The sequence below is a fragment of the Megalops cyprinoides genome, chromosome 2 (assembly GCF_013368585.1).
Source record: "Megalops cyprinoides isolate fMegCyp1 chromosome 2, fMegCyp1.pri, whole genome shotgun sequence".
Classification (NCBI taxonomy): Eukaryota; Metazoa; Chordata; class Actinopteri; order Elopiformes; family Megalopidae; genus Megalops; species Megalops cyprinoides.
The window spans coordinates 31,917,235-31,930,416 of record NC_050584.1 but is presented as its reverse complement, the minus strand read 5'-3'; the positions used below and the strand labels follow the sequence as shown (position 1 = coordinate 31,930,416).

Genomic DNA, 13,182 nt, shown 5'->3' with positions numbered 1-13,182 from the left:
TGTCGCATTCCCTCATTGTGTTGGAGTTCAGTGAAATGAGTGATCAAATGCATTTGGTGGGATGACTGTCCATGTTTTGTACAGTACAGGGGTGTGCGGTGCATCTCACAATGATCTCACAGGGAAGCAGACGCACTTAATTGAAACCAGGTGATTATTTAAACTGCAGGTCTGCAGATGGTCAGAGCGCGCGCTTACTGTGAGTGGCTGACTGCACCGACTCGGCCAGGCTGACGGCAGAGGGGGTTTTGGGGGGCGAGGTGTGCTCCGAGGAGTGGTCGGTGCTGCTGCTGGGCTGCAGGCGGGGGGTGGCAGGGGGTTTGTCCCCTGTGGAGCTGCTGACGGCGCTCTGGGGACGAGCCTCCTCTCGCTCCGCCTGGCTGGCTTGGCTGGTGTCGCAGGACTCTGGAGTGGGCTCGCAGCCTGCCTCTACACCAGCCCCCACACACTTCTCATCAGCCTGTCCCTGAAGGAACAGGCACACACACACCGGCTGTGATCCCGCATCCCGCACGTGTTCTCTATTACATGCACAAAACACATTTATAACTGCATGCATATGTAGCAACAGTTATGTTGGGGGACATAAATTTCAGGAAGTTTAGGCAAAAGTAGATGAAGGAAAGGGCTACTATTAGCTATTTGGTTAGGGTTGCCCTAGTGTACATTTCACTTCAGGACAAAAATACATCTGTTTGACAAGAGTTTTTCGCTGCTCACCCCAGGATTCGGCTCGCCCCTTTCCACCTCAGTTTCGCTATCATTTTCTTTCCCAGCCGTGCTGAGATTGGCTGAGGCCCTGGTGGTGTCATCCACCACAGTGCCGTGATTGGTTTGCTGGGAGGCTTTTCCCTCGTCCTCAGCACTGGGAGCGTGCTCTGACAGCTTGCAAGCAGCCTGAAGCCTCTGGGAGTGAAGCCGGCTGATGGACACATAGTGGAAGTTATCCATCTCGCCGTTCAACAGGTACCCCGAGAGAGACATCCTACGAAATTCCTGTTTGGAGAGAATACCATTAAATAAGAGGAACAGCATAAACATACTGACATCCTGATTAAAGTCATGCTATAGAGGTATTATATATGTACTTAATGCCTCGTCACAGCCAAATTATGACAGTCAAAGCTTCCAGCCGCAAAGGGTGATGCTGTCTTGGGAAGGCAGGAGAGCACTATATACAAACCAGCTATCCTGGCAAATCTGCCCACTTTTGCATTTTTGTTACCCTCGTTTCTAGGTTAATTTAGCAGTAAAAATTAGCTAAAGCAACCAAACTCTTCAGTCACATAATGGTAATGCCAACCTAGCGTAATGTAGGGAATAAGCTGACCCGTGCTGTGTGCCCTACCTCTTTGAACTTCTCCAAGGACTGCTCTGGGCCAAAGACAAACTGCAGGGGCACCACTTCGCAGTGGCAGCGCGGCCGGCCACTGGAGCGGTACACGTGGTCTGCCACCTTCTGCAGCGTGGAGGTGCTGATCACCCTGGAGTGCCGCAGGGCAGAGACGATCTCATCCTCCAGCAGCCAGCGGATCTGCAGCGGAGGGGGTTGAATGAGGGTTTCACACTGTAAAACAATTCCTCTCACATTCTGTAACCGGGTCAGATATTAAGAACGGAGATGAGTATTTGTGAGGGTTTGGTAGGGACAATAAGGGCGAGGGCAGGTCTGCGTTACCAACAATGATTTATGAGAGGAAAAAGAAATGTACTGTACTGGAGCCATTACACTGTGGAAGTCTGAACCCACTGTTCATAAATTTATCACAAAGAGACAGACCTGAAGAATCGAAGAGAGGAACTGATGCCACCACTTAATACTGCGGAGTTGAAACAAAACGTGATCAAGCAATTCCCCCAGAGAGGGCCACAGGACTCTCACCTCGTCCATGGTAGCCAGGACGGCCAGTCGGTGTGGAGCTGGGAGTTTGGCTAAAGGATCTCCTGTCACCCTGTAGAGAAAGCACAGTTCACTGAGATCAAATTCAACAGAACATAAAACAGCTGGTGGAGTAAAGTGTCAGAGAGAATTCAACCGACATTCTTCCCCTTACACTTTACTTCATAAGCAGTCCACCTCAGCACCAACCCCAAACATGACCCCTCTAACCTCCAACATACTCACCCCTCCACGCCCGAGCCACGCAGGCTATCCAGGGTGCCCATCAGCTCCTCGTCTGAGCGATAGGACGACGGCTGTCCAGGGGAGCGGTTCAGGGACACACTACTCTCCGAGGTGTATCTGTGAAACACACGCGCACACAAATGCATAAATATATACAGAGAGGCATGCAAACAAGCACAGGCACATCAAGGGAAGCACAGAGAGGTTCTTTATTCAAAACTCTCTGAGGGAGTACTACTACACTAGTCTACACACATCACCTGTTGTGGTGGAAGTCGGAGGCCATGGCCTCAATCTCCAGGGGCAGAGTCAGAACGAAGATGTCCAGGGTAACAGTGAGCTCACTCAGATCAACTGACTGAAGGGCCTCTGCATTCTCCAGGCAAGATATGACCTCACCTGCAATGCACACTTTAACTCTGAGAACACAAGCAAAGGCAAACTGAAAAAGTACAACTGTTCTCCAACACACCCTTTAGTTGTCTTACACCTAATCCATGCAATGGCACCACTTCCCTGTAAAAACAAACAACGCACGTGGCTAGTAACCTATAAGGTTGCTTTAGTCACTTGTAAGTTCATACTTGGATAGAAAGTGAAAACTAGCAATGCTTTCCTAACAAACAGGTCCCGATGCAGTGGCGGGCCTCACCGAGGCAGGTGGGCAACGTCTGTATGGGCATGGAGCCGTGGCAGTTCTTAACATTGACAGAGCAGGTGAGATGGACGAAGAGAGGAGGCATCTCAGGCTGTGGCCCCTCAGGCTCCAGCAGCGAGGCTCCCTCCAGGATGCTGAAGGAGTCCTCGTCCTGGTTCACTGTGTTGGAGTCTGACAGGGAGTCATTGTCAGGCAGCTTCCTGTCAGCACGGTCACGGTACTCCACCTCCAGGTCCGTGTCGCTCTCTGTCACGATGCAGCAACCAGACACATTTTCTGGGGGGGGGGGGGGTGGAGACAAACATGAATGAGACAGACAAATACAATAAACACAATCGCATGCAGCACCCAAGCAGCAAACAGCATAGCCTCGAAACAGCCAGAACAACTACAAACACAAAACACATATGTACACACATACACATGTACACAGAAACCATCTGAGTGACCAGGGACAAAATCAGTGAGGTGGCAACTCCCTCACCTTCCTCGGTGGCGAGCTCAGCCTCAGACACCTCAATCTCCTCACTGGGTCTCCTTTCTTCCTCCCGCTCCAAGTCCTCCTGAGGAGGAAAAGGTGGGCCAGTCAGTTTGCACCCGACCAACTTCTACTCTCCAGTGATAAACGTCACTGCTCCACTCACCTCTTTCTTTGCTGATGGAGGACAGTAAAAGAAGTAGTGTGGGTTGGAAGGCACTGTCTTGAAGTACTGAGCACCAATTTCCATGAATTTTTCCTGAAGAGGTAACCGAATTACACGGAGTGGATTTGACCAGGACACAGATAAGTCACTTGTTTGTGAAACAAACAAAAAACTAAAAGATTTACGTTGAAGATTACATCAAGCGAAAGTCAGACAGCATGCAACGCATTATAGTCTTGACCCAAAGAGTAATACCTGTATAATTTTGTGCAGGTCTGGGAAAACCTCACACTTCTGCTGTGTCTGTAAGAGTGACAGGGGGAATTCTGGGTAGACCTTACGGGTTTTTGGTTCTTCTAGTTCCAGTGGGGAGGTGGGGGCTGAGGGTTTCCCTCTCAACTCCGCCTCACTGACATCCTCTGCATCCACACTACCATGAAAGAAACCAGTAGTTTATTCACAGAACATTTACACCATCCTTTTTTCAGCTGAAATCACTTTTTCCATGATGTTTACTGAACAGACAGGTTAAAAAGGTAGTATATTGTAAGTGGTAGATTAAGAAAGTGGTATAGGGTATAGCATGTTTGCATCAAATGCATTTAAAACAGTTATAGTTCAGTTATAGCCTCTGCCTCGAGGCACCATACATAACCTATGGAAATAAAGATGATGTGATTCAGGTAGGAAAATATCTGTCAATTGTATCTTGTCAATTTTTCTCATTTCATACTTGTTACTTATGCTGTGAGTTGTATGCATCTATCTACTGCATCTATCCTTTGTTCACAAAGAAAGTGTAGCAGAAGCTACAGCCTCGTCACCGCAAAGATCTTTTCATCTGCCTCTTTTAAAGTAAGACATCACAGCTTAAAGGATGAAACTGAACTACATTTGTCATGCCTCACAGCTCCGTGTCTTTCTATGAGACACAATAAAACTGATTTCCTGAGTGTTTGTGGAACACTACACCTCGTGTGAAAAGACCTGCTGTATCCCCCTAATACTCTGTATGGAACAAGGTGCAATATATGCATCATCTGAAATCTGTAAGGCACTGCTTTTCCAAGTAGGTTTGTAGACTTTTCACCTTAATGTTCAGCACAAGCATTCGTCTATTTTCTCTAAATCCTAACTATATAAAATTCAGACCTCAAAGTAGGCATGTTTATATCCATTTCCACTGGAAATATTCAGTATATTCAGGGGAGAGTAAAGATGGCAGGGGTCCAGAATTAGCCCAGTTGGAGCAGGCTGCCATAGCTCCCACCTGGAGGAGGTAGCCAGGGTCCCCCTGTCAGCTGCCCCATCCTCTTCGCCCTCCCCGATGGTGAAGGTGGCAGGTTCGCCTGCAAGCAGCTGGCTCTCAGCTACACTTGACTGCTCGTGCTGCTCACGGAAGACTCGGATGTGACCACACAGCGTCTGCAGGAAAGCACTGATGTCGATCTCCTGGAGGGATTCCTCACAGTAGTCCATGGCTGTCAGGACGTCCTGGGAGCTGATATTGTAGGACTGCTGCAGGCTACGGTATACACCTGAGGGCCAGACCGCTCGCTTAGCAAGACAACTACAGACACAGCTACTGAACCAACTGTGATAGTGTAAACTCAAAGATATAAATGCAGATCATCCTGCCAATTAGTCCCACTGTCACATAGTAGAAATTAGTTGAGTCATCTGGTCTACTACAGTACTATCAATTTGAATAAACACATTTATATACTAATTTGCCATCTTTACACATAAAGAATACACTGATGTATAATTTCACATCTTGTGCTGCAATTGGGAATTGACTGCATGACAAAGTGCTAGCTAAGGAAAGGGTTCTATGGAATTACTAGCTAGTTATTAATCTGCTGTGAAGTCAGATAGAATGTCACTAATGCTGCAGACAACTTCAGTTTGTAGAAATCAGCTAGCTGATATTACAAATAACAAGGAACAATGTAGTAAGCAATGTAACTACTGTAACTATACCGCACTACTGTTCTTTGCATAAAGGCAGAATCAAAGGAAAGGTACTTGGTTAACTTCCAGACATTATGTCACTCCTTATAACCAAGGTAAAGCAATGAATTGTGGGAAAAATATGGAAAACATGACTGCAATCTTTCACAGATGCACTTGCAATGGCCATTTTCTTCCGTTTTGATCTGTCATTTCGTAAGTGAAGAACAGCATTTACATCTGCTGTGCCTTTATGACAAAGCTACGCCTTGTGAGTCTGCGATAAAGGTTCACGACAGCTCCAAGTCATGGGGATGTCCAAGGCCAAAGCGGGTCTAATTTACAGGAAGAATTGACAGCACATCATTTTCTATCCAAATATGTGAAAATTCCGTGCAGGCCATTCAGACAGAAGAGAAACAAAACTGTAAAGCTTGCTTGACAACAGTCGGACACCTAAAGTGCTTGTAGTGCATCAGTGTGACAGCACCCAGAATGGGCATGAATATGCATCCATCAGCCTGTCAGGGCTGCTTTATTTCCCTGGTGGAGCAGTCTTATTTATCTCCTAACTGACATTTACAGATGTTGCTGACACAAAGCAGAACTACAATCCCGCAATTATCATCTCCAAGGCTGACAGCTTTAGGACCGTTTTAATTGATTTTGCAGTGACTGGAAAGATGCATGAGGGAGACAGGCTGTTGGATTTGAATACGTCTGGCATGGCCTACGTTATTGCAGGGCGCAAGTCGTGCAGCGGGAAGTCATTTGGCAGCAAATATGAGAAGCCGCTGCTCCCTGATCGTTAATAATTATTCATCGCCACCCACCTAAGTGAGCAGTTGTAATCTAGTCTGACAGTTCTAAGCAGTCATCCTCATTACATCCTCCCTCAACAAGAGACAATGCTGTGCCACAACACAGTTACCCTGAAGTTGTTTGAAGGTGTTTTTAAATGTTGTAAACAGGGCTTTTGGTTGAGGGCTTTATGTACACATACATTTGTGTATGTGCATGTGTGTGTATGTGTGTACATAAAAAAAATTTAAACCTGTACATGAACAGGTTTAAAATGCAAGTATCTCAGCAACACCTTGTGGTGAGGAAAACAGAATTAGGGGCTCAGCCTTGTTTAAGACGTCAATATTAACCTGCCACAACAGCTTACCTTTGACGTAACTCTGGTGGTAGTGCTCCTGCAGCAGGCTGCAGTAGTTGGCCAGTTCCTTGTGCTTGTGTGGGTGCGTCATGAGCTCTGTCCAGGAGGAGGTGCTGCTGCGTTCCTGAGAGAGAGACCTGTGTGGGAGAAGAGAGACACCACACACAGCACCCCCTGCTGTTAGAGCTGCGTACGTACGCAGGGCAAGACACCATGGGAATACAGGAGAGGGCTACCGACCACACAGTCAAGCTGCAGGAAGTGAAAAATCTGCAAAAAAAAAAAATGCTGAACCTGGTCTTTTAAATCACACAGGCACAGACTCCTTCCTTTGTAAGGATACTGTTCAAGGCCACAGTCATCATGTGAGAGAATATGATTTATTGCTTAGTAGCAGTTGGGAGATCATGGGAAAGGGCGAAACAAGCCAATGCCGTCAGACTTGTCAGTATGGTTCACAACCATGCAGTGCACTTCAACCCCCCCCCCCCCCCCCCCCCCCTTAAAAAAAAAACCTGCACAAATCCCTATTACACCATTTTGGAATATTCACTTGCTGGCAGATCTTCTAATAATTTCCTGTGCCTGTATCATTAACGGCACAAACATTCCTTTTTAGTGGGAGGTAAGTAAAGAAAATGGTCCCACATGGAGAAGTGACTAGTAGACTTTCAAAACGTTTATATGGCAAAACAAAGCTTTGTGAAGATGTAAAGTAATGAGGCAAGGACAGTGGAAATGACACCAAAGGACAACACCGTAGTCATAGTTCCCAGGATTGCCACCACATAAAGAGCAGGCACCAAAGACCCTGCAGATCTAAAGCCAATGTAACAACCCCTATCCATAAAACTTTGGAGGAACAAGCGAGAACAGCTGAGACTACAGAGCAACAATGGTGACACCAAGCTGCATCTTTTTGCCTTTGTCTCACATGCATTAAAACGAGATTCAGTCAGATTTACGATCAGTCCAAGGCCGGTCAAAAGCAACTGCAACACACTGCACAGGAAAGTCAGGGATAGTGACTTTAGGTCAGTCCCAGTAATAGAGAGCGCAAACCCTGCTCCTGCACTGTGGAAGACCACACCCTCTGATACAAGCTCTATTTAAGGACGGGGGAGGCGGAGAGCAGCAGGAAGCAGTCAGCCGTGCTACCTGTATTTCATCTGCTGAGAGATCTCCCAGGAGTCTGCATCTTGAGGTCTATTCTCACCCAGGAAAACAATCAAAACAACACACATTAGCAGGGCTTCTCCTCACAATTAAGGAACAAGTGCATACTGGAATTTGAAGACGTTTATCAGACAGTGCTTAAATGACTGTAAAGTGAAAAGGGATTAAAATGATGCAGCACTCACACAACACAATGTGCAGCTGAATTGCATACCTCATCTTCTAACAGAGACACAGCAATAGTTGTTATGATATCAAATCAAATTATTAATCACATAATCAAACGGACAGCCCCATCTGACACTTGTGCAGGTGTGAACATATGACAGTATACTGTCAGCCACATTCTGGCTTGCAAAAGACCCTATCTACTAATGAGGAACCCAGGGGGAGACACAAAGTATCAGACTCAGTTGTCCAAAGACATCCCTCTCCTCTTCGCCTCAACAGGCCCCTGGAAAGCCGAAGGTACCTGAAGAAGATGTCCCGGGGCTGCCTGCTGGTGCGTGGGTGCACCAGCTGGTCTTTCAAGGACTCCAGGGAGCAGTTGTAGATGTAGACGGGGCAGCGGGGTCGGATGAGGTCACTGGAGCTCTGCTGAGACACCTGCCTGCTGAAGGTGATATGGAAGTCCCGCTTCTGCGGCTCAGCGAACTGCACCCCATCTCTCTCCTCTGCACCTGAGAAAGCAAACATATTAAGGCTACCTTGAGCAGCTCCTGCTCATTTGACCACAACGATACTGTGTAATAATATTAGTGTGGGACAGGGGGAAGACTGGAAGAGGATGGCCCTACCTGGAAGAGCAGCTCCGTTCTCCTGTTCTGTTCCTTGTCCAGACCAGTCCTCATACTCCAGAGTGGACTCCTCTGACACTGCCCTCCTGCTCTCTGACCGCAGGAACTGCAGGGCCGGTCCAGGGCTGAGGAGGCTGCCATTGGAGCCATTTGACAGTAGGCTAGCCCCATTCTCAGCAGCGGCCTCTGGTCTTTCCAGCCCATTGGTTGAGCTGTTGTGAGTCTCCGTCTGTACTTGGCTGTTGCTGTGAGTGAGGGTGTCCTCATCCTCTTGCGAGCAACTGCTGCCCTGGGGCTCTTGGTCCATGCCAGAGGCCATCAAGATCTGTAAATCTGAGAAATAAACGTAATCTACTCTCTACAAAATACACATACACGGGGAACAAGGAAACTTCAACCTACTGTCTGTATTTTAAGCTGATACAATTGACTTTAAGAGTCAAATATTGAAAACTTCTGGATGCTAAAGTGAAACCTCCTGAAAGTACATTAAACCTTCAGTTCATATGGCCTCCTCTTTTAAGAATTATGTAAAAATTCCACATGGAGGCAAAACTGAGGAAGTAGGCCCAAAAAATTTAGATGTTATTAAAACAATAGGTAATGAGCAGGAGCACACAAAGACATCTTTCAGATGCACAGATACCTCTGATTGACCAAGAAACATGACCTTATGTTTGTCAATCACCAATATCAAACGCTATCCTAGCGACTACACAGGACAGAAACGCCTCACCAAATCTGAAATGGCAGCAAGAAATGGACAACTCTTCACCTGTGAAGGTGGCAGGGAGGAAGGTGAGGAAGATCTGCTGAGGATTGACGTATTTGGCGTAGCACTTCCACTGCGGAGATGGGCTTTCGCTCTCCACAGGGAGGGGCTCCTCATCAGCCAGGTCTGCATTGCTGAAGCTCTGCGTGTGACACAAGTGCAGCCTGGGGTGAGCCAGACACCAGCTGTGAGACCCCTAACTTCCAAGGAGCTGAGCATGAAAGCCCCCGTTGCACAGACAGCACAGACTGGCCTGCCACTTCTTTCAGAGAGCAGCAGCAGAGGAATGCACTCATACTGTGTGTGAACATTACCTGCAGGGTGCTGGTGGAGCCAGTAACTTCTTTGCTGCTCCCTATTGTGTGGAATGACATCACTGTGTCCTGCCTTTCCGGGGGCTTTAGACATTCCTCTTCATGAAAAAGATAAAATGTCTCAGTGATAAGGAAACCTCTTTCTGTATGGTTTTTGTGGCCATGGCCAAAAAGCAGTTTATGTATTGCTCATGTATAACATATCTGCACATGGCTCTTTGGAATTCTGGTGAACTTTGCACTGACAGAGGTTACCTTTAATTACAGGTAATGCAAAAGGTGCCGCATGCCCGTCTCTCTCCCTCTGCAGGATATGCTGCATGAAGGTCACATGGTCACCATCAGCCAATGGGATCTCGCGATCACTGAGGTCCTGCTGCAGACAGCTGTGAAAGAGGCTGAGCAGCATCTCATTGGGCAGGCAGGTTGCACTTTGGGCGGCCTCTTCATTTTCTACTACACCAAGACAAAGAAACACATTCAAGCCAGCACACAGAGCCAGCCCCTTTGCCTCTTTACAAGCTTGGATCTTAAGCATCACAGACGAAAATCATGATAGAGGAGCACATAATTTCCACTTAATACTGCACCTCTGCTAAGGGTGAGGAAGAAAATCTCAATTTGCTGGCACTTGGGGAGTAACTTCATCAAGTCAAACTGGAAGGGGACTGTGTGGATGCAGTCATCAGTGGCAGGTGATTCTTCTGCTTCCAAACAGACACAGTGCAAGAGCAAAGGGACAAGAGAGTTAAGACTTGCTTTTAAACCTGTCAAGATGAGCAACAGCAGTTTGCCAGTGCTTAAAATATTAACAAAACTAACTGCACAGATGGCACTAAAGCCTGGTTCTAGAGTGTTTATGAGCCCTCCTTCCAGCTGAGCACAATAACTGTCCTGATTCAAAGTTTCACTTCCCAGTTCTGAAAGTGCTTGTTACAGAGACCAAAAATAGATAAGGCAGATAGGCAACTTCCGGACTGCAGTTAAGTAGCTCTGATGTACAGCCTTTGTGAAGATTCAGGACAACCCCTTAAAACATTCCAGAATGGCAGCTTTATGGGTGCTATCCATCAAAATATAAAATAAGACATATACTTGTATCTACATGGTGTTCCAGATATCGTCCGTACACTTTGATTGGGTACAGGAGTTGTCATGTACATGTGTTGCACTGAATCTCATCCAAAGTTCAAATGACTGTTCGCTTTCAGTTTCTACACACAGGAAAAAAACACTCAGTTCAAAAATGTAATGGGCTAAAAAAGGTCCCTCATCGGTGCTGGAGACACACAAAGGTTCCTCCTATGCTCACACTTGGTGGTAGTCCATGAGATGAACTTAGTTAAACAGTGCGGGTGAGAGTGAGCGTAAGCGAGAGTGCAAGAGAGAGAGAGAGAGCATGAGAGAGAGAAAAAAAGCATGTGCATTTGTGTATGCCTGTGCATGGCCATTCTGTAGGAAGCTTAAGATGATCACAGCTCATCATCAGAGCATACATAGCAGGATGGGTCAATTTAGCCACATATCGTTTCCTTTTACTTGCATCCACTTGCTTACAGAAGTCATTCCTTCACTGGTCTTTTGAAATGACAAAATGAGTCACAGAAGAAATGTTTACATTAGCTGACCATCACATATAGCTAGGTACTAATAAAAATGTTAACATGTTGTACTGAAAAACCAAGCTGATAAATTCAATAGCCTACATGATGTTGCAAGAAAAGGACACTGGGAAGTATTCAATTTTCCTAAAACTTCTGGGTGGCAAACTACCAAAGGTACATTGAAAGAACTGCGACTGTTACACATTACACAGTTGTTTTTTAGACCACATTAAGTATTAATATTATGAATACTTCTCAGAATACCGTTCACATGTATCATTGTTCTTTAGTCTTAGTGCTGTATATGCTAACGTCTTATTTTAAATTCATGCGGTGCCATTCTCTGTTTGTATCACCCACTCACCCCCATCGCTTTTGACTCCACAGAGGGGATAGACCTGGTCCTTGTTCTGACACAGCTGGATGAGGTACTCAAAGGTCATCATGGTCGACATGCAAGTCAGATCCCGGGGGAAAATCTACCAAAAAAAAAAAAAAAACAACATTTCCAGAGGTTCAAAACCCCATTTTCTGAACAAATGGTGGTCTCCCATTAGAACACAACCACCTTCAAAGTCACTTTTGTGATGTAATGTTGCTGCTATGGTTGTAGTTTCGTATGATGTATTGTAAAGTCTACACTCTCAGCCTTTCAGATTTTCTAACTGAAGCCTGGAGCCACTATTCAATTGAGCAGAAGACAAGTGTGATGGACAAAGTGCTCAGTGACTGACCGCCTGTGGGATCTCCTCGTAGGTGAGGCCATGCAGATGCCGGTGATGATCTGAGGTGATGGACACTGTCCCACTCTGTGGCTCCACCCAGCACTCCGTCACCAGGTTCAGCTCAGTGTCCACATCAATGGCCTCCACTTCTGTGTCATTGTCATCGTCTGTGGAGAAGCTGAGAGGATCCACACATATGAAATAATGAGACAGATCCCATCTTTCAAATACAGAGTGTTTATCTGCTATTGGCCTGATACTTATTAGCATTGGCAAAATACTGTCTCCATGTTATGTCATAGAACTCAAGATTTCAATTGTGCATTTGATCTTTTCCTATTTAAATCTGAGAGCCTGACTAATACACCATTGCTTCCTATGCAAAATGTTTTACTGTCAAAACTGGAGTCATCAGGAACAGGCAAGTCCTCTTACCAGGAGGAGGAGGAAAGGAGGCTCATTGAGCTTAGACTCGTTCTAGAGCCAGCCCTCCGTGCTTTAGCTCAAACCGGGTGTGGGTTATTAAGTGGAAGCGTTTGAGCAGAACCAATATAATACTCAGTCTGTCATGGCTGCATTATTCACTCATCTGCTCTCTCACACGGGGTAATAGCAATTAGACTGTCACTCCAGATACATTTGCGAACTGGCACTTCAGAGAGAGAGAGAAACCTGAATCACATTCTAAACCCATTCTTACCACGCTGGAACAACAGCTTGCAAAGTCCCTTCAAATACAGGTCTAACATCGTGGCAGGAGAACTCAGACATGTATATTTTAACTAAGGCTCCTGCTGTCAGGACAGCAGAATCACATTCCTTCTTCTAATGCAGACTGAAGACTCGCCACTTCAGACTGCATCTTAATTCACATACTCAATTACAGTCTTCTGCAGTAGACCGAAGCATAACTGATGTTCTCAATTATTTGGATTTATTGTAGGACATGTTGTACTGTACATATATATTGAAGTATGTGTGCACTGGTTACCACAGCACTGCGTAAGGGTTGATGCAGGTTTTAACATGGTTAGTTGTGTCCTGTATTTGTATGCATCATCTTTCATGCAATTTTATTAGATGTCCTTTGTTCTCTTTCTTTGCACGTCACTCTAGGTGAGCATCTGCTACATGTAATATTATATACATACACACATACATCACATTATGTTATATATAATATCTATGCATATGTTGCATGTGGTCCCTTTGTTGCACATGTAAATCATTCCTGTTTCACTGCTTGGACAAT

At 45.9% G+C, this 13,182-nt stretch overlaps 1 protein-coding gene across 1 annotated transcript in view; it reads right to left on the bottom strand.

Moving 5' to 3' along the window:
- Positions 1-13,182, bottom strand: part of szt2 (SZT2 subunit of KICSTOR complex) — a 70,941-nt gene that overhangs the window by 44,917 nt on the left and 12,842 nt on the right. Inside the window, exons 19-39 of the mRNA XM_036554794.1 lie at positions 11,940-12,108; positions 11,570-11,684; positions 10,192-10,305; positions 9,857-10,057; positions 9,602-9,699; positions 9,291-9,429; positions 8,516-8,848; positions 8,191-8,398; positions 7,701-7,748; positions 6,552-6,679; positions 4,698-4,965; positions 3,683-3,857; positions 3,428-3,520; positions 3,268-3,346; positions 2,778-3,059; positions 2,386-2,524; positions 2,126-2,242; positions 1,883-1,952; positions 1,349-1,534; positions 721-996; positions 199-466 (exon numbers count right to left, since the gene is read on the bottom strand). Coding sequence (XP_036410687.1) covers positions 199-466; positions 721-996; positions 1,349-1,534; positions 1,883-1,952; positions 2,126-2,242; positions 2,386-2,524; positions 2,778-3,059; positions 3,268-3,346; positions 3,428-3,520; positions 3,683-3,857; positions 4,698-4,965; positions 6,552-6,679; positions 7,701-7,748; positions 8,191-8,398; positions 8,516-8,848; positions 9,291-9,429; positions 9,602-9,699; positions 9,857-10,057; positions 10,192-10,305; positions 11,570-11,684; positions 11,940-12,108 — 3,506 coding nt within the window. The remainder of the gene's footprint in view (positions 1-198; positions 467-720; positions 997-1,348; positions 1,535-1,882; positions 1,953-2,125; positions 2,243-2,385; positions 2,525-2,777; positions 3,060-3,267; positions 3,347-3,427; positions 3,521-3,682; positions 3,858-4,697; positions 4,966-6,551; positions 6,680-7,700; positions 7,749-8,190; positions 8,399-8,515; positions 8,849-9,290; positions 9,430-9,601; positions 9,700-9,856; positions 10,058-10,191; positions 10,306-11,569; positions 11,685-11,939; positions 12,109-13,182) is intronic.